General features: G+C 54.2%; 2 protein-coding genes across 5 annotated transcripts; both read right to left on the reverse strand.

The window, feature by feature from the left end:
- Nucleotides 1-1,085: 1,085 nt before the first annotated feature.
- FCN3 (ficolin 3) lies at nucleotides 1,086-6,698 on the reverse strand. 2 transcript variants are annotated; one of them, XM_032759523.2, is made up of 8 exons: nucleotides 6,161-6,698; nucleotides 5,788-5,883; nucleotides 5,397-5,441; nucleotides 5,064-5,096; nucleotides 4,709-4,836; nucleotides 2,891-3,020; nucleotides 2,644-2,778; nucleotides 1,086-1,534 (listed from the first exon to the last, which is right to left on the reverse strand). In XM_032759523.2, the coding sequence occupies exons 1-8, from the start codon at nucleotides 6,312-6,314 to the stop codon at nucleotides 1,293-1,295; spliced, it is 963 nt and encodes a 320-aa protein (XP_032615414.1). In that variant the 5' UTR covers nucleotides 6,315-6,698; the 3' UTR covers nucleotides 1,086-1,292. The 2 variants fall into 2 exon arrangements, with proteins under 2 accessions (XP_032615414.1, XP_032615415.1); XM_032759524.2 differs by lacking the exon at nucleotides 5,064-5,096.
- A 3,929-nt stretch (nucleotides 6,699-10,627) lies between these two features.
- On the reverse strand, nucleotides 10,628-14,770 carry CD164L2 (CD164 molecule like 2). Of its 3 annotated transcripts, XM_058444327.1 has the most exons (7): nucleotides 14,606-14,770; nucleotides 13,950-14,117; nucleotides 13,778-13,849; nucleotides 13,229-13,273; nucleotides 11,502-11,646; nucleotides 10,883-10,960; nucleotides 10,628-10,762 (listed from the first exon to the last, which is right to left on the reverse strand). In XM_058444327.1, the coding sequence occupies exons 1-6, from the start codon at nucleotides 14,691-14,693 to the stop codon at nucleotides 10,954-10,956; spliced, it is 525 nt and encodes a 174-aa protein (XP_058300310.1). In that variant the 5' UTR covers nucleotides 14,694-14,770; the 3' UTR covers nucleotides 10,628-10,762; nucleotides 10,883-10,953. The 3 variants fall into 3 exon arrangements, with proteins under 3 accessions (XP_058300310.1, XP_058300309.1, XP_058300311.1); XM_058444326.1 differs by lacking the exon at nucleotides 10,883-10,960 and having other exon boundaries at nucleotides 10,628-10,819; XM_058444328.1 differs by lacking the exon at nucleotides 10,883-10,960 and having other exon boundaries at nucleotides 14,606-14,717.
- Nucleotides 14,771-18,456: the final 3,686 nt, after the last annotated feature.

Genomic DNA, 18,456 nt, shown 5'->3' on the forward strand with positions numbered 1-18,456 from the left:
ACCCCCGCTGACCTTTGACTTCTGTGCAGAACGTGACCGTGGGACCTGAGAAGCACTTCCTACTCTAAACAACTCTAAACATTTCTTTAGCCACCCCTTGAAGGAGTCAACCCCAGCCCTTTGCACTACAACACCTTCTCAGCTTCAAATCCCCAAGAATCCCCAACTTTCTTGTGTGAATTAATGAGTGAGGCAGCAACCTGTTATAAGCCTCAGTGGACCCTGAAACCAAGAACTGGGAACTTAAGTTGAATAACGTGTCCAGGATCAGTCAGCGCATGACAGAGCAGGGTGCAAACCCAGGACCGCCTGTCAGACTCTTAACTATTTAATTCTGCCACTTACTAGAATGTGGCTTTGGGAAATAAACTGCTTAAATGCTACTCAATGGCTGTTTCATTGCCCTGTTGCTTTGTGGAAGGAAAATGTACCTTCCTTGGTTTGACCTTGGATTCGAACTAGCACCCAATGGGACAGGCAGGAAGTGGTAGAGTTTGAGAACTTGGCCTGCAACAGGGGATGGAGTGGAAAACAGACAACTTACAAAGGACAGGCATGGGCAACCGACAGGCTGAGAAAGCTGTGCAATTCCCAGCCAGGGCAGTGGCTCACGCCTGTAATCCCACTTTGGAAGGCCAAGACAGGTGGATCACGAGGTCAGGAGTTCGAGACCAGCCTGGCCAACATGGTGAAACCCCCGTCTCTACTAAAAATACAAAAAAGAAAGTAGCCGGGCGTGGTGGCACATGCCTGTGATCCCAGCTACTTGGGAGGCTGAGGCAGGAGAATCACTTGAACCTGGGAGATGGAGGTTGCGGTGTGTGGAGATCATGCCATTGCACTCCAGCCTGGGTGGGGCGACAGAGCAAGACTCCATCTCAAAAAAAAAAAAAGCTATGCAATTGTGCAATTCCTGCCACAAAGCCATCCACTTGCAGGACCCAGAGAGCCTCAGGAAATTGTCAGTGGATGCTTGAATCTCCTCCAGTCCTTCCACTATATGCCCCTCTGGCCTTGTCTTGCACACCTCCAGAGACAGAAGCCTCACTACTTTAGAGGCTGCCCTTTCCATCTTCCTGACTGGAAGGAAATTCTTCCCTGAATGGAGCTGAAACTTGTGTCCCTGCTCTGCCCTCTAGGGTTTTTTCCCAGTAACTGGAAGAGTCTTGAAAGGGCTAAAATGATTTTATTTTTAAATGTGGACAGGCAAGCAGAGGTGGTTGGCGAAGGCAAGGTGGCTGAGGATCCGGAAGCTGTACAGGAGAGATAAGGGCACTGGCTGCCAGAGTGCCCTATCGAAGCATCATCCGAACCCTGCGGTAGGGGTGGCCCACACCACGGCCTGAGGCCCAGTCAATGCCATATTTGTAGGCGGCAGCCTCAGACACTGCGTAGAGACCATTGAGATTTGATCGGTAACAAGATGCATACCACCAGGCACCGTGGACAATCCCTGCACAGTTGCTGTTGCTTGAATCATGGTCAGCGTCGTAGGTGGTGAAGGGCCTCCCACTGTGGAAGCTCAGGGAATCACCTGGCGGGGAAGGGATGGAAAGCACCTTGGTGCCCAGCACCATGCCTGGCACCTTTGGAGATACAATGCCATGGCAGTCTCAAAGCAGCTAAGAGTTGAATTTTATCAGGCCCCACGAGCAACACCAAGGGGCCAGGTTGTTTGCACAGGGTCACTCGGCTAGTCGAAGCAGCAGCAGGACTTGAACTCGGGACTGTCTGGCTCCAAAGCTCCCAGCTTTTCCCCCTGTCTTACCCCCTCCAGAATCCCCAGCCTCCCTCTAGCTCCTTTGTCTTCTCTCAGCTCCCATCCAGTCTGAGCAACTCTGCTAGGAAAAGCTGAGAGGAACCTCTTAGTGCCTGGCCAGGAAAGGTGGTTCCCTGAGGCACTCCCTCATAACCACTTCCCTCTTTTAAATCTCTCCCCAACAGTCACTGTTTCTCTGAAAGAAGACTTCCCTGGTTCCTCTTCCAAAGCAGAGAACGTTAACACTCAACAGAGCCTCAGGTGGCACCCAAAACCTCCTCCTTGCCTCCCTGCCCTTTTTTTTTTTTTTTCTGAGATGGAGTCTCATTCTGTCGCCCAGGCTGGAGTGCAGTGGCACTCTCTCAGCCCACTGCAACCTTTGCCTCCCGGGCTTAAGTGATTCTCCTGCCTCAGCCTCCTGAGTAGCTGGAATTACAGGCACCCTCCACCACACCTGGCTAATTTTTTTGTATTTTTAGTAGAGACGGGGTTTCACCACGTTGGCCAGGTTGGGTTTGAACTCCTGACCTCAAGTTATCTGCCCGCCTTGGCCTCCCAGAGTGCTAGGATTACAGGCATGAGCTACCGCACCCGGCCTCCCTGCCCATTTGATAGAGGAGGAAACTGAGGCTCAGTGGAGGGGTAGGACTTGCCCAGGGTCACATAAGTACTAAATGGCAGAGATGGATTCAAACTCAGGTCTGTTTGCCTCCAGAGCCCAAATTCTTCACTGTTGCACCATCCTGTTTCATGACGGCCATTTCTCAGATGCGGAAACTAAGGACCACAGAGGAGACAGCATTGCCCTGGGTCATTCATGGGGGCAGTGGCAGCACTGGGAAAGGATCCAGCCTCCTTCCTCTGCTCCCCTTAGGCTCACTCACCTGCAGTGCCCCCTGAGAACTTGCCCAGTGCCAGCTGGTAGTGGTCTACCTCGCCGAGGAGGCGGAAGGTCGCATAGTGGGCGAAAGTACGGTTGCCATGAAAGTCTTCCAGCTCCACCCGCAGCTCCCAGGTACCTGGAAGGAAGGGGAGGCAGGGATGGAGGAGTCCTCAGATCTTGGGGGAGGGACAGGGATTCAGGACGGCAGACAGTAACCCCCAGACTCCAGGGTCCTGCTGGGAACTCACCCTGGAGAGTAAGCTGGTGCAAATTCTCATTTCCCAGCCAGAATTCAGACTCTTGGTTCCCAAAACCTGCTTTGTAGGAGGACCAAGAGCGGAAGAAATCCACAGAGCCATCCTGGCGCCTCTGAAACACCTGCGGGAGGGGGGCACAGCAGCTATTACTCCAGGCTGGGCACTGGCAGCTGAGGATGCAGGAACTGAGGGGTGGGTGGATACCTACTCTCTCTTTGGATTGGGGCCTGTTGATAAAATGGGGATCCTTCAAGTTAGCTTTAAATATTTCTATGAACTCTACATTCCCTTATTAACTTTTACTGACACTCAACTTCATGCCACAGCCTTGCAAGCCCTGGGAAGACTGAAATGACAACGCACTGTCCCCACTCACAGGAGATGGCCAGCCCTGCTGGGAGTCAGTCAAAATAACCCAATTTCATTTACTATAAGAACCAACCAAGATATTTGGCCGCACTCGGTGGCTCACGCCTGTAATTCCATCACTTTGGGAGGCCGAGGCGGGCGGATCACTTGAGGTCAGGAGTTTGAAACCAGCCTGGCCAACATGGTGAAATCCCATCTCTACTAAAAATACAAAAACAATTAGCTGGGCGTGGTGGCGTGCACCTGTAATCCCAGCTACTTGGGAGGCTGAGGCAGGAGAACTGCTTGAACCTGGGAGGTGGAGGTTGCACTGAACCGAGATCACACCACTGCACTCCAGCCTGGGCAGCAGAGCAAGACTCTATCCAAAAAAAAAAAAAAAAAAAAAAAGAACCAAGATATTTACATTAGAGAGGCCACCCCCACAGACCAACCTGGACCCCTGGCCTTACCCTGATGTCTTCCACCTCCCCCTCCAAGCCAAGCAGGCCCCAGGTCCTGTAGAGTTGTCAACCTAAGTACCTCTATTTCCATTGCTCCACTGTCTTATTTTATTTATTTATTTTTTTGAGATACAGTCTCACCGTCACCAGGCTGGAGTGCAGTGGTGTGATCTCGGCTCACTGCAACCTCTGCCTCCCTGGTTCAAGCAATTCTTCTGCCTTAGCTTTCTGCATAGCTGGGATTGCAGGCACCTGCCACCATGCCCAGCTAATTTTTTGTATTTTTAGTAGAGATGGGATTTCGCCATGTTGCCCAGGCTGGTCTTGAACTCCTGCGCTCAGGTGATCCGCCCACCTCGGCCTCCCAAAGTGCTGGGATTACAGGCGTGAGCCACCACGTCCAGCCAACCACCGCGCCTGGGCGCCCTGCACACTTCTTCAGTTGATCATTTAGTGCCGTCCATGAACTGGCCTTTACAGAGGTCCTCAATCCATGCTCCATCAGAGCCGGCAGACTTTAGCCAACACCCCCGCCTGCTCTCAGCTCACTCACGCGTTCCCTGCAAACCTTCTTTTACTCTGCTGCCTCCCTGAGTTTATCTTTACTTCTAGCTGGAATACCCCTCTCTACCCTTTTTTTTTTTTTTTTTTTTTTTTTGAGACAGTTTCACTCTTGTCACCCAGGCTGGAGTGCAATGGCAAGATCTTGGCTCACTGCAACCTCCGCCTCCTGGGTTCAAGCAATTCTCCTGCCTCAGCCTCCCAAGTAGCTGGGATTACAGGCGTGAGCTACTTCACCTGACTCAAGGTCTTTTCAAATGGCACCTCCTCTGTGAAGCCCTCATACTTCTTCAGGTCCCATTGGGGGCTCACTAAACATTCGTCAGTGAATTCTTCTAGGAAATGCCTTGCTCTGATGGGCTCTGGCTCCCCTAGAGGCCAAGGGGGAGAAGTGACCACTGGGCCTGGCCTGTTAGCCCATTTCTCAGACACTCACCAGCCAGCCGCCCCCCTCGGTGTCCATGTCACAAAAGACTGGGAGGGCCCTGCCCTCAGGTAGGCACAGATGGTACCAGCCGCTCAAGGTGGCGCCCTGTCTCAACAGCTCCCGGCAGTTTCTGGGGCCTGGGAAAGGGGAGATAGTAGACTGGGGGTGGTGCCCAGGTTATTCCCTGACCCCCACCCCAGGCACTGGAACAAGTGTGGGACCCTAGGGACCCTCTTGGCTCCTTCAGGTCCCTGAAGAAGGGTTCTACGGAGGCTGTGGGGAGGGGCCTGGCCACACTTGGGGGTCTGCCAACACCCAACACCGTGTGATCCCAAGTTCCTGGCTCCTTCAAGGGCTGCCTCACCTTCCTGGCACCGGAGCAGGTTCGCTGGATCTCCTGCCCCAGAGAAGGGACGAGTGTTGGCTCTGATGTCTCAGCACCCCAGCGCCGAGCCACCAGCGGAGCCGGTGCCCAGGCCCTTTTCCAAATCCTTCCCACTCCTCCCAGCCTTCCATACCCTGTAGGAGGGCCATCACAGGGTACCCAGGCCCGTCTCCTAATCCTCTGCACTCCTCCCAGCCATACATTCCCCTGTGAGAGAGCCATCACAGGCGCAGCAGCCAAGCAGAAATCCCACCCTAGAGGCCAGGGACAGAGGCAAAGGAAGCGGGGAGGCCTCCAGCCCCACTTACTCACCTGGCTCACCCTTGGGGCCCATCTTGCCTGGTGGTCCAGGTTGCCCTGAAATCTCAAAGGCAGAGATTTCCTGAGTCCCACCCCATGCCCAGGACCAAAAAGAAACAAGAGACTTGGAGCCAGAGGTTCAAATTCCAGTTTCACCCTTCACTCACTTTGTGATTGTGGACAAATATCTTATCCTCTCTCAACCTCCCCTTCTTCCTCAGCAGAATGGGGATGAAACCACTTACCTGGCAGAGTTGATCTTAGGATGCCGGGTGCCCAGCCTGGAGCTGGCACAGAGTAGGTTCCTTGCTCCTTTGTCGTGGCCCCTCAGCACAGACAAAAATTGCTGCATTCCTGCCTTCCCCGTTCCCAAGATCCCAGCCCGCTCCCCAGCCTCTCTCACCTTGAGGACCTGGGGCTCCCTTCTCCCCAGGACTTCCTGGAGCTCCGGGACAACTGGGCAGGAGGACAACTTTGCTGGCTTCCAGTTCCCTGGGTCCTACAGGGAGACACAAGCAGGGTGGGCACAGGGTAGACTGTCTCTTCCAGATCCCTCTTCAGTTCTCTTCCTGTCTCCCAGTTTCCCACGGTCAGGATGCTTGTCTCCTGAGCTGGCAAGGTTTCGTGTGCTTTGCATCTATTTGCATATATTTACATTCAGAGCCCAGATTATGAAACTCCCACCCTGCTCCTTGAGGTTGATGAGGCTTGGTGGGGGGACACCCAGCGAGGGAATGAGGAGTGGGTTGGTGAGGAGGGCACCCTAGGTTTTCTACCTGGGCAGCTGGGGTGTTCCTGGGTCTTCAAGCAGGCAGGCCCCCCAAGCAGGAGGAGCCACAGGGAGGGCAGGATCCACAGTAGATCCATCTTGCTTGGGCCACCAGGGGAAGGATGCCAGATTATAAGGGGGCCAGGCTGGTGGGAGGACATGAAACAAGACTTCCTCCCATTGTCCCCCAGGGACACCCCACCCAGACTGGAGCCAGCAGGGGGTGGGAGTATTTCCTCCCTCAGCCCCAGAGAGAAAGGGCATTATCCCTGCCCTATCCAACCAGGATGGAGTCCAACACCTTTTTGTTTTTTGTTTTTTTCTTGAGACGGAGTTTCACTTTTGTTGTCCAGGCTGGAATGCAGTGGTATGCTCTCAGCTCAATGCAACCAATGCAACCTCTGCCTCCCAGGTTCAAGTGATTCTCCTGCCTCAGCCTCCCAAGTAGCTGGGATTATGGGTGCATGCCACCACGCCCACCTAAATTTTTGTATTTTTTTTTTTTTTAGTATAGACGGGGTTTCACCATGTTGGCCAGGCTGGTCTGGAAATCCTGACCTTAGGTGATCCACCCATCTCGGCCTCCCAAAGTGCTAGGATTACAGGCGTGAGCCACCGCACGCTGAAAGAGTCCAACTTCTGATCCTGGCTTCCAGGACTCCCCAGGCATCTCTCCAGACCTCTACATTCATAGTCATCTCTACCTGTGAAGCCCCATCTGTCCCCGAGGGTCTAGCTCTACAGCCATCTCCACTGGGAATCCTTCCCTGATCCTTGTCAATGCTGTGAATAGTGACAACTGCTACCATTTCCTGGGCATCTACTGTATTCCAGCGTCATGCTGACGTCACCTCTGATCCTCACATGGACTTGCCATTAATCCTTATTATTGCGTTATGGGCCTGGTACAAAATGGGTGCTCAGTAAGAAAGAGTTAAATAAATAAGGAAAGAGAAACTGAGGCCCAGGGATGGGACGTGACTTCTGTTCTCTTGGCCACTTATATGCTGAGAGCCACAGAGTTTTACCCAAGCCCCATGCCCCCACCAGGGAAAAGCACCATTAAGAAAGTGATTCTGGCTGGCTGCGGCGGCTCATGCCTGTAATCCCAGGACTTTGGGAGTCTGAGGCAGGCAGATCACCTGAGGTCAGGGGTTCGAGACCAGCCTGGCTAACATGGTGAAACCCCGTCTCTACTAAAAATACAAAAATCAGCCGGGCTTGGTGGCATGCACCTGTAATCCCAGCTACTCAGGAGGCTGAGGCAAGAGAATCACTTGAAACCGGAAGGCAGAGGTTGCAATGAGCCGAGATCGCACCACTGCACTCCAGCCTGGGCGAAAGAGCAAAATCTCCGTCTCAAAAAGAAAGAAAGTGACTCCATGCTCAACCTTCAGTCCCGTGAGGCTTAGGAAACAGCTGCTAATGTAGGCCAATCGAGCAGGAAGCCCATGTAGGAAGGCCTGGAGGCTGGGAGGCCAGGGAGGACGCAGCAGCCAGGGTCCAGATGTGAAGGGTCAGGCCTGAGCTGGAGAGGGACCTCAGGCGATAAGGGAGGAGAGGAAGGGCTCGTTCATTCACTCATTCAGCAAACCCTCCCTCAAGGCCTTCTCTGCACCTCCCCGGTGCTTGTGGAGAGGGCTGAGGTGCAAGAGGCGTCAGGGGAAGTGGAGGCTGTGTTTGCCTGATAGGATGTGTCTGCGAGAGGGATATCCTGAGACCGCAATTCCAGTTCTAGGAATCTGTCTTCCCCAGACTGTCCCACGAGTGTGCCAAGATCTGCAGACAAGCCCGTTTACCATGGTGCTGTTCGTAAGAATCAACGTGGAAATGACCCAACCAGCCATTCATGGGATTCACATGAATTAGGACCATTCAGACAACTCATAGGGCAAATCTGATCTAAAATGAGAGGGGCAAAAATGCAAAACAGTATGCACAGCATTATCCCACTTTGTATTTTTAAAATGCTAGAGGTGTGCATATATATATTTTGTAAATTCACAGAAAAAGGTCTGACATAGACCTTGTGAACTGTGGTTATTTCTGGAGAGTAGGACCGGGGGAGGAGTGGTTCTCTCTTTTTTTTTTTTTTTTTGGAGACAGGGTCTCCACCTAGGCTAGAGTGTGGTGGAGTGTGGTGGTGCGATCATAGCTCACTGCAGCCCCAAGCTCCTGGGCTCAAGCAGTCCTCCCACCTCAGTCCCCCAGGTAGCTGGGACTCCAGGCAGAGCCACCACACCGGGCTAAATTTTTATTTTTATTTTATTTATTTATTTCCAGACAAAGTCTTGCTGTGTTGCCCAGGATGGAGTGCAGTGACTCGATCTCGTCTCACCGCAACCTCCACTTCCTGGATTCAAGTGATTCTCCTGCCTCAGTCACCCAAGTAGCTGGGATTACAGGTGTGTGCCACCACACCCAGCTAATTTTTGTATTTTTAGTAGAGACGGGGTTTCACTATGTTGGTCTGGCTGGTCTCAAACTCCTGACCTCAAGTGATCCACCCGCCTTGGCCTCCCAAAGTGCTGGGATTACAGGTGTGAGCCACTGCGCCTGGCCTAAATTTTTATTTTTTTGTAGAGATGGGTTCTCACTATATTGCCCAGGCTGGTCTCAAACTCCTGGCTTCAAACAATCATCCCGTCTCAGTCTCCCAAAGTGCTGGAATTACAGGTGTGAGCCATGGTACCTCCTGGCCAGTTTTTTATTTTTTAATATATACAGGGTCTCACTCTGTCACCCAGGCTGGAGTGCAGTGGCATGATCTTGGCTCACTGCAGCCTGGACCTCTCGGACTCAAGTGATCCTCCCACCTCAGCCTCCTGAGTACTTGGGACTACAGGCGTGCACCACCACACCCAGCTAATTTGTGTATTTTTAGTAGAGATGGGGTTTCACCATGCTGCCCAGGCTGACCAGGCTGACTCCAACTCCTGAGCTCAAGCAGTCCTCCTGCCTTGGCCTCCCAAAGTGCTGGGATTACAAGCATGAGCCACCGCACCCAGCCCAGTTCTCACTCTTCTTATAAACTTCTGTATAGTCATTTTTCAAATCCTCACAGGCATTTACTACTTTTGCAAGAAAAAGAAAGCATCCAATAAAGGAGGAGGGTGAAGAAGAAAACTCCTGCTGGGGGAGAAACAAGGGCAGGGTGACCCAGGCAGGAGGAGCTGCTCATGCAGAAGCCTCAAGAGGAGAGAAGGCAAGGCAGATGGGGTGTTATCATATCCCATACAAGGGAAGCAGCAGGGGCTTTAGGGAGACGGGGGAGTGCACAAAGGGGAGGCTGATTGCCAGAGGCTTGGAACTTTGGCAGAAGTGAGGGTGCAAGGGAGGGGTGAGGAGGTGGACTGTGGTTGGCAGGGGGAGGTGGAGGTTGCAGTGAGCCAAGATCTCACTACTCTACTCTAGCCTGGGCGACACAGTGAGACTGTCTCAAAAAAAAAAAAGAAAAGAAAAAATAAAATAAAATAAAATAAAATAATAAAAAGTTATAAAACGCGCAGCTACATGCCTGACTCCTGGCAAGCGCCCATCCATGGGCGATGTTACCATCAGGGAAGACTTCGGTGCCTGGGGACAGAAGGCAGGGCTTCCCAGGAGAGCCTGAGCGAGGAAGGCCAGGAATGGCTGCGTGGAGTCCCTGGGGCCCTTTTCCCCTTGGCACAGGGGCAGAGACCTAACTTTTGGAGGCTGAGAGAGCCTGGAGATGCCTCCGGAATGCTGTTCTGCTCACTCTGGAGTCAGAAAAGCCTGAATCCATTTTATTGTTTATTTTAATTTTACTTTTTTTTTTTTTAATCGATGGGGTCTCAACTATGTTGCCCAGGCTGGTCTCCTGGACTCAATCAATCCGCCCACCTCAGCCTCCCAAAGTGCTGGGATTTTAGGCATGAACTACGACGCTCAGCCCAGAGAAGCCTGAATTGAAACCCCAGCCCTGCCCTGTCCAGCTGTGTGGCTTGAGCATGTGTACTTCCCTGAGTCTCCGTACCCTCATCTGTAAAGGGGCAGGGGGTGGGGGTTAAGCAGGTGTCAAAGATGAACTTTTTTTTTTTTTTTTTTTTGAGACAGAGTTTCACTCTTGTCGCCCAGGCTGGAGTGCAATGGCACGGTCTTGGCTCACTGCAACCTCCACCTCTCGGGTTTAAGCGATTCTCCTGTCTCAGCCTCCCGAGTAGCTGGGATTACAGGCGTGTGCCACCACGCCCGGCTAATTTTGTATTTTTAGTAGAGATGGGGTTTCACCATGTTGGTCAGGCTGGTCTTGAACTCCTGACCTCAGGTGATTCACCCGCCTCGGCCTCCCAAAGTGCTGGGATTACAGGCATGAGCCACTGCGCCTGGCCAGATGAAAATATTTTAAAAGGTAACAGCGACAGTCCTAGGTGGAATTCCCGTTAAGAAGAGGACAATGGCCGTACCCTCACCCCATCCAATCCACACACAGCCCAAGACACAGGACATGAAGCGCAGTGCAGAGTTCCTTTATTTGGGGGCAGTGCCAGGCCAGTTGGTGGGAAGAGGCAGGCACACAACCCAGTGTCAGGCTGGGGGGCCCAGCAGGGGCGATGGAGGAGACGAGGCGGTTGAGGGATGCTCTCAGCTGCAGGTTCCAGGGCCAGGACAGGAGGAGATGTCAGGCATCAGACACTGAGCCTGCCTGGTGCCCACAAGAGCCAAAAACTAGCAGCCAGAGTTTTTCCCGCCCCCGCCCCCTGCTTACCCACAAGGGTGCCCAGAAGCCAGCCTCTGCATCCTCCTTTCCCCTCAGGATGGAGTCCAGGCCCAAGGGGGTCAGATTCTGCAGAGGCCAAAGAGGACACTCAGGGAGGTGACCCTGCCTCAGCCAGCCAAGGACCCCCTGCCTCGAGAGGAGGCAGCAGAGGAAGAGCAAACACTTTAACACAGGCTGCGGCGACCCGCCCCACAGCACACACGGCACACAGAGGGCCTCAGGCACAGCTCCCCTTCTCAAAGCAAAACCCAGCGAGACACACGGCCCAGCTCCTGCCCACAGCCACAGAAATGCGGGCCACAGGCTTGCCTGGGCTGGCACCTACTGGTTCTCTTCCCTGCTGGCAGCATGAAGGGAAAGGACACAGGAGGGCTCAGCTGGGCTCCTAGACTGGCCCAGGCTGAGTCCTGGTCCCAGCCAACACCTGACAAAGGAAATCCCCCAACTGGAGGAGACAAAGGGGGTGTGGCTCACATGGGACACGCTGTCACCGTGCTGAGGGCTTGCCCACGGAGAAGACAGCACCCTGGGTACTGAAGGGGAACGGTGGGGCAGGAACCAGGAGGTGAGCTGGGACTCAGGTACTTGCTGCTGGCCAGGTACTCACAGCGTCTGGTAGGTGCTGTCCTTGGCCTTGAGGAAGCGCAGCACAAAGAAAACCACCGCCTGTAGGCTCAACACCAGCAGGACACCTCCGATAAAGCTGGCCCCGTCAAATCCAGGGCTGTGGGCCTCAGGGACTGGGGGGCTCCCTGGAGGGGTGAGGCAGGGCAGGGGTCATAGCAGTCACTGTGAACCAGGACCCCAGTCCCACCCTCATAACCGGCACAAGTAACCTGGAGGCCCCGGTCCTCAATATGGGGTGCTTGAACCCTGGGCTCAGTTTAGTTCAGATCCCACAGGCAGGTGGGAAGCACCCGGTGGGAGGAACAGTGGCAGGGGAGGGTGGGGTGCCGTCCAGCCCTGGCTGTGCTCCTGGCTTGCTCCGTGGCTTTTACGCCACCCACATTCTCTCTGGGCCTCGTGATCACGTGGTCCAACAGGTGTCTTGGACCAGTGACTGGGCTGCCACCCTCCCTGGGCCTCACTAGCTCAATAGGGTGAAGACGGAGCCAGAACTCAGACCTCTCCGCTCACAATTCCTTTCAGCCTCGGACCTCAGGGTTCAGAGCCAAGATGCAGATGATATAGTCCCTTTTCAGGACTCCTAAGCCCTAAGACCTCAGTGTCACCCAATGTCAGAGCCCTCAGAGAGGGAAGGAGCAGGGGGAGAAGTGGAGGCCCCAACTGTCACCCTGCTAAGTGGGTAAGCGAGGACTGGACAGTGTGTGTTGGGGGGAACATGGCTGAGGGACAGGCTAGGCCAAAGTCACCTCACAGGACACAGCCAGACTCACACAGGGTCCCCTGACCATTTCCTCTGCCCCTTAGAAGGTAGGGCCTTAGGGCCATGGTTGCCAGGCTATGCCTGGGTGGCTCCCAGCTGTGCCATGGTACCTGTCCACTCCCAGCAGGGATTCGATTTCAGGCCCTGGGCCGGGTGCCCAGAACAGGGCAGGGCTGGTGGATGGAAAATCATTCTGGGACAGTGGAAAGGGGCCCAGCCTGAACTGGGTCCACCTCCCAGAAGGTGTAAGGGGTGGAAGGAGTCTGACAATACGAAGGGCAAACAACGGTCCCAGCTCCCACTCAGGGAGCCCCAGAGAAAGAAGCTGGGGGATAAGGAGCAGAAGAGGGGAGAAATGAGCCACACGAGGCTGATCCGGGGCTCCAGCTGAGGGAGCTAAGCCATCAATAATTCAGCTTCTGAGATCGGTTTCTGGCTTTAATAAACCAAGGGCCTCTTCAGCCATCCCTGCCAAGTCTGGTGACCTCCAGCCCCTGAGAGGGAGTGGGAAGCAAAGGGTGGCATTCTCGCCTCTGCTCCACCAGGAACCCGCCTTGTGACCCTCTCTGGGCCTGGAGGGTGCAGTAGGCAGGCACTGAGGATGCCTGGTGAGCTACTCCAGCCGCACACCCTCACCTCCAAGGACAAGTCCCGAGGGGTGACCTTGAGTTCCCAGAACTAGCGATGGGGAGGAGGGATGGGAACTGTCATTTCTTGATTGCCTTCAGTGAGTCAGACACTGAAGTGGGCACTGTACAGCTTCTCATAAAACCTGCAGAGCACCTCTATGAGGAAGGCATCATCCAGCCCATTTCACAGATGCAGAGACAGGCTCCGAGGGAGAAGGCGCAGGGCCGAGGTCACAGAGCATGTCAGTGCCTGAGCCCAGAGCTGTCTTCCCCTGCACCTCTGCTCCTCCCACTGCCCTGTCCCCAGGGAGTACTCACCTGTTGTGACTGTCTTCGGTTCATAGGTGGGGTGGTGGTGAGCAGCTGAGGAGACAGGGGTTCCATAGCAAAGCAGCCTTCCCACCCCCTGACTCCCATCAAGACCCCAGCCCCCACTCACCGCTAAACTTCTGATTCAGATGCAGCCCTGTCCCTGCTCTAGACATCCAACATACTTGCAAGCCCCAGTCACACACTTCCCTCCACCAGATGTGCTCTCTCTCCATCTCTACCTTCCAGGCTCATTACTGATGCCACTTCCTCCAGGAAGCACTCCCTCTCATTCCCTCTGAACTTCCAAAGTCCTTGCTATGCCTTAAACTAGAAGAGCTAACGCTCCCATCCCCTCCACACACCTGTACTAATTTTCAGATGAGGAAACAGGCAGAGAGAGGAGGGGACTTCTCAGTGAGCTAAAGGCAGAACTGATACTGGGCCCAGGTATTGGTGAGCACAGTTCACCGCCTGAGAGAGGCTGTTTCCTCCTGGGGGGCAGGCTATGGCTGGGGAGACCCATCCAACTTGGCTTAGGCGCAAGAACCCCCTTACCTGGACATGTCTCTGAGCGGTTGTAGATGGAGCAACCTTCCTTGACCACCTCATCTTGGGCCACACAGTGTCCTGGTGGGAGAAGGTGCAGGGGGGAGGTTTGGGGAGAGGGGCCAGGGCCTTGGGGTTCAGAGCGGGGGGCACTCAACCTGGGGAGGGCTCAGCTCCATACCTGGCTCCTCTGGCTGGCACTGCTCCCACAAGCAGCCGGAGAGATTGCGCGCTCTGTCTCCCTCCACGCAGTGCTCACAGACCTCCAGCTGTTTGCAGGCCCCTTGGACCGCCGGCCAGATATTCAGGCGGATCAGGGCTCCCCGCCCAAAGCCTCGAGCTCCTTTACCTGGTAGTGCAGTGGAGTGGGAAGGGAGAACTCCTCGAAGCCAAGCTGTGGCACCTGCCCACCCTCCCACCCAGCATTCCGGTGGCCCTCGCCCCTCTGCACACATCTGGGCTCTCACAAACACTCACTCCTGGATCCCCAAGCCCCAGCGCACACCTGGAGCTTCCACAGCAGAGGTCTACACACACCTAGAGCCTCCCCACATTCACCCAGAGCCCCTCCCTTTGCATACACCTGGGGTTCCCAGATTCAGTTGGAGCCACCTCCCCCAGACCACCTGAAGCTCCCTAGGCCCCCACACCTGGGGCCTATATTTACACAGAGGGCTCCACACAGAGCTGGAGCCCCCTCTCCCACCCCTGGAGGCCTGCACTCGGCCGGAAAGCCCCCTCCCCTCAAGCCCAGGCTGCTCCTGGGGAGAGGGCTGGCTGAGGTGCAAGCTCCACCCGCCCCCGTCGGGCCCCTTGCCAGACCCTGCCGCGAGTTACCAGCCACAGCCAGCTGGGCACACAAGAGAAGGCAGCAACAGCCGCCACAGAGAGCAGTCCGCAAGGCACGGGGTCCAGGCGCCTCCATGGGCTCGGGGGCGGGGGCCAGGGACAGTGGGCTGCGGCCGGGCGCGTCCCTCCCAGACTGGGCTCTGCTGAGCGTGTGCGGAGCGAAACCTGGGCAACCGGGGCGTGGCCAGGTGGGGGCGTGGCCAGTGGGAGAGGCAGGGGCGGGGCTTCTCCGTCGGGGCGGAGCCAGGTGAAGGCGGGGCAGTTAGGGGCGTGGCTAGTGTGTGCGGCCAGGTGAACTCGGGGGGTCTGGGGCGGGGCTTGGACTAAAGCGGGTAGGGTCCAGGACTGGTGGCTGGCGTGGTTACTGTGTGCCTCCAAGGGCAGCTTCTTGAAAATTCTGGTAAGTACTGACTGCTTTGATCCCTGCTTCACAGGTGAGGAAACTGAGGCTCAGACAAGATGAGTGACTCGTTCGAGGTCACGAAGAGAGGCAGTGGCAAAAATCTGGATTCGAAACGAGGTCACTTCCCTGTCTTCAGGGCTCGGTGCAGGCCCCGCTTTGTACACCCTCCACCCAGGCCCCATGACCGCTGGGCTGGGCCCCAGCTGGCCCCTGCCCTCTGGCTGCCCAAGCTCAGCTTCGGTGCTCCCTCTCCATTCACTGCACCCCTGCACCCGCCTCCCTTCTGCCCCTCATCCACTCTGTCTGCCTCCGGCCTACCACACCCTCTGGCCAGGTCAGGGGTGACGCCATTACTAGGCCAACTGGGCCTCTCCGCAGCCTTCCCCACGGCTACCACTCCTGCCCTGGCACCAGCCTCTTTTGGTTCTCCTCAGGCTCCTTAGGGGGCACTTCCTCTCCTTCCTCTTCCTCCTCCCGCCCCCTCCTTCCCCCATCTGCTTCTCCTAACCCTCTCTTATTCGATGGTGGCCCAGGTTAGTCCCAAGCCCTGTTCCACACTCTCCTGGGGTCATCCTGGAATTCCACTGCCATCAGTCCCCATTTAAAACCCAACGGCTGAGGCAGGAGGATCGCTTGAGCCCAGGGATTTGAGGCTGTAGTGAGCTGTGATCATGGCATTGCACTCCAGCCTGCGCGACAGAGTGAAACCCTGTCTTGAATGAATGAATGAATGAATGAATGCCAACAGGTCACGTATCCCAATAAATATATACACCCACTATGCACCCATTAAAAAAAATTTTTTAAGCCCACAGATCTCTTAATCATCTCCAGGCCAGTTCTGACTTCACAACTGCCACACCTGTAACTGACAATATATAGCTAGCAATTATTGACCCCTTACTAGCAGAATGTACATTTTGAGAGCTTTTACATGCAACTTCATCTAATGTCCACAGCTACCCTCTAGGCATGAGTTTTGTCATCTCCCATTTGCAGGCTGCTCAGGGGCACACGGTTTCAATGCAGAAGGCCAGGATGTAAAGCTAGGATTGAATGATGCTGGAGACCATGCCCCCTCTGCTATGCCTCCCATGGGTCCACGGCACCTCCACCTGAGTGTCCCTGAGGCCCCCAAAACTGCCCAGTCTCTTTCCCCACTCAGGGGAAAAGAGACCCTTCGGGTTCTGGGGGAGGGAGGAGGGACAGCATTAGGAGATATACCTAATGTAAATGATGAGTTAATGGGTGCAGCACACCAACATGGCACATGTATACATATGTAACAAACCTGCACGTTGTGCACATGTACCCTAGAACTTAGAGTATAATAAAACAAAAAAATATACATATATACAAAGAAAATGTGGCACATATACATCATGGAATACTATGCAGCCATAAAAAAGGATGAGTTCATGTCCTTTGCAGGGACACGGATGAAGCTGGAAACCATCATTCTCAGCAAACTATCACAAGGACAGAAAACCAAACACTGCATGTTCTCACTCATAAGTGGGAATTGAGCAATGAGATCACTTGGACACAGGGCGGGGAACACCACACACCAGGGCCTGCTGGGGGGTGGGGGGCTGGGGGAGGGATAGCATTAGGAGAAACACCTAATGTAAATGATGAGTTGATGGGGGCAGCAAACCAACATGGCACATGTATACCTATGTATCAAACCTGCACGTTGTATACCTATACCCTAGAACTTAAAGTATAATAAAAAATAAAATAATAAAACAAAAATGATAAAAAATAAAATAAATTAATTAATTTTAAAAAATCCTTCAGGTTCTGTCCGCTTGTATTTCCTCTGTACGTCTCACTGCATCTCAGCAGCTTCCAGGCCCCTCCTATGCTGGCCCTCACAAATCATATATTTGACCATATCTCTTCCAGTTAACAACTTTTATTTTTGAGACTGAGTCTCACTCTCCTGCCCAGGCTGGAGTGCAGTGGCACAATCTCAGCTCACTGCAACCTCCACCTCCCAGGTTCAAGGGATTCTTGTGCCTCAGCCTCCCAAGTAGCTGAGATTCTGAGATTACAGGCATGTGCCACCATGCCCAGCTAATTTTCTGTATTTTTTTTTTTTTTTAGACGGAGTCTTGCTCTGTCCCCAGGCTGGAGTGCAGTGGCGCGATCTCGGCTCATTGCAAGCTCCACCTCCTGGGTTCACACCATTCTCCTGCCTCAGCCTCCTGAGTAGCTGGGACTACAGGTGCCCGCCACCACGCCCGGCTAATTTTTTGTATTTTTAGTAGAGACAGGGTTTCACCATGTTAGCCAGGACAGTCTCGATCTTCTGACCTCGTGATCCTCCCGCCTCGGCCTCCCAAAGTGCTGGGATTACAGGCATGAGCCACCGCGCCCAGCCAATTTTCTGTATTTTTTAAGTAGAGACAGGGTTTCACCATGTTGGTCAGGCTGGTCTCGAACTTTTCTTTTTTGAGAAGGAGTTTCTCTCTTGTTGCCAAGGCTGAAATGCAATGGTGCAATCTCAGCTCACCGCAACCTCTGCCTCCCGTGTTGAAGCAATTCTCCTGCCTCAACCTCCCAAGTAGCTGGGATTACAGGCATGTGCCACCATGCCCAGCCAATTTTGTATTTTCTTTTTTTTTTTTTTGAATTTTTTTTTTAATTTTTTTTGCACACAAAAAACAATAAACATTTTCTAAAAATACATACAAACAAAAAGATGCGTATCAAACATATTAGGAAGGTTGCACATGGGAAGTCGGGGAATAGAAATGGGGGGTGGGAGTTAAAATAAATGAGAGAGGGACTTTATATGGATCAGTGATAATAACTCAATCCTCTATTTGACAAAGAAGAGGGAGAAGGAAGAGGAAGAAAAAGAAAGTGGGATAAAGGATCAGAAAGGGAGGAAAATAGAAAAAATTAGAGTATGACTCCAGGGTAGACCTGTTTTGTTGTCACTGAGTTGGTTGGTTAGTTTGTCTGTTGTATTTTTCATGTTTCGCCAAGTTGGCCAGACTGGTCTCGAACTCCTAGCCTGAAGTGATCAACCCGCCTCGCCCCCCAGAGTGCCGGGACCACAGGCGTGAGCCACCACGTCCAGCCCCCACATTGCTTCTGGCCTCCGTGGTAGACCTCCCAGATGGAGCGGCCGGGCAGAGGCGCTCCTCACTTCTTCCCAGACACGGGGCGGCCGGGCAGAGGTGCTCCTCACTTCCCAGACGGGGCGGCCAGGCAGAGACGCTCCTCACTTCTTCCCAGACGATAGGTGGCCGGGCAGAGGCGCTCCTCACTTCCCAGACGATGGGTGGCCGGGCAGAGGGGCTCCTCACTTCCCAGACGGGGCGGCCGGGCCGAGGCGCTCCTCACTTCCCAGATGCGGCGGCCGGGCCGAGGCGCTACTCACTTCCCAGACGATGGGTGGCCGGGCAGAGGCGCTCCTCACTTC

The sequence above is a fragment of the Hylobates moloch genome, unplaced genomic scaffold (assembly GCF_009828535.3).
Source record: "Hylobates moloch isolate HMO894 unplaced genomic scaffold, HMol_V3 SCAFFOLD_9, whole genome shotgun sequence".
NCBI classification, from domain to species: Eukaryota; Metazoa; Chordata; class Mammalia; order Primates; family Hylobatidae; genus Hylobates; species Hylobates moloch.

Coding starts and splice junctions, on each gene's coding strand:
- FCN3 (XM_032759523.2), bottom strand. CDS start 6,314: ATGTCCTCCCACCAGCCTGGCCCCCTTATAATCTGGCATCCTTCCCCT. Junction 5,884..6,160: donor GGAACACCCCAGCTGCCCAG/GTAGAAAACCTA, acceptor GTCTCCCTGTAG/GACCCAGGGAACTGGAAGCC. Junction 5,097..5,396: donor GGGCCCCAAGGGTGAGCCAG/GTGAGTAAGTGG, acceptor TCTCTGGGGCAG/GAGATCCAGCGAACCTGCTC.
- CD164L2 (XM_058444326.1), bottom strand. CDS start 14,693: ATGGAGGCGCCTGGACCCCGTGCCTTGCGGACTGCTCTCTGTGGCGGC. Junction 14,118..14,605: donor TGCCCAGCTGGCTGTGGCTG/GTAACTCGCGGC, acceptor CTGCACTACCAG/GTAAAGGAGCTCGAGGCTTT. Junction 10,820..11,501: donor GACAGCACCTACCAGACGCT/GTGAGTACCTGG, acceptor TGTGGGCACCAG/GCAGGCTCAGTGTCTGATGC.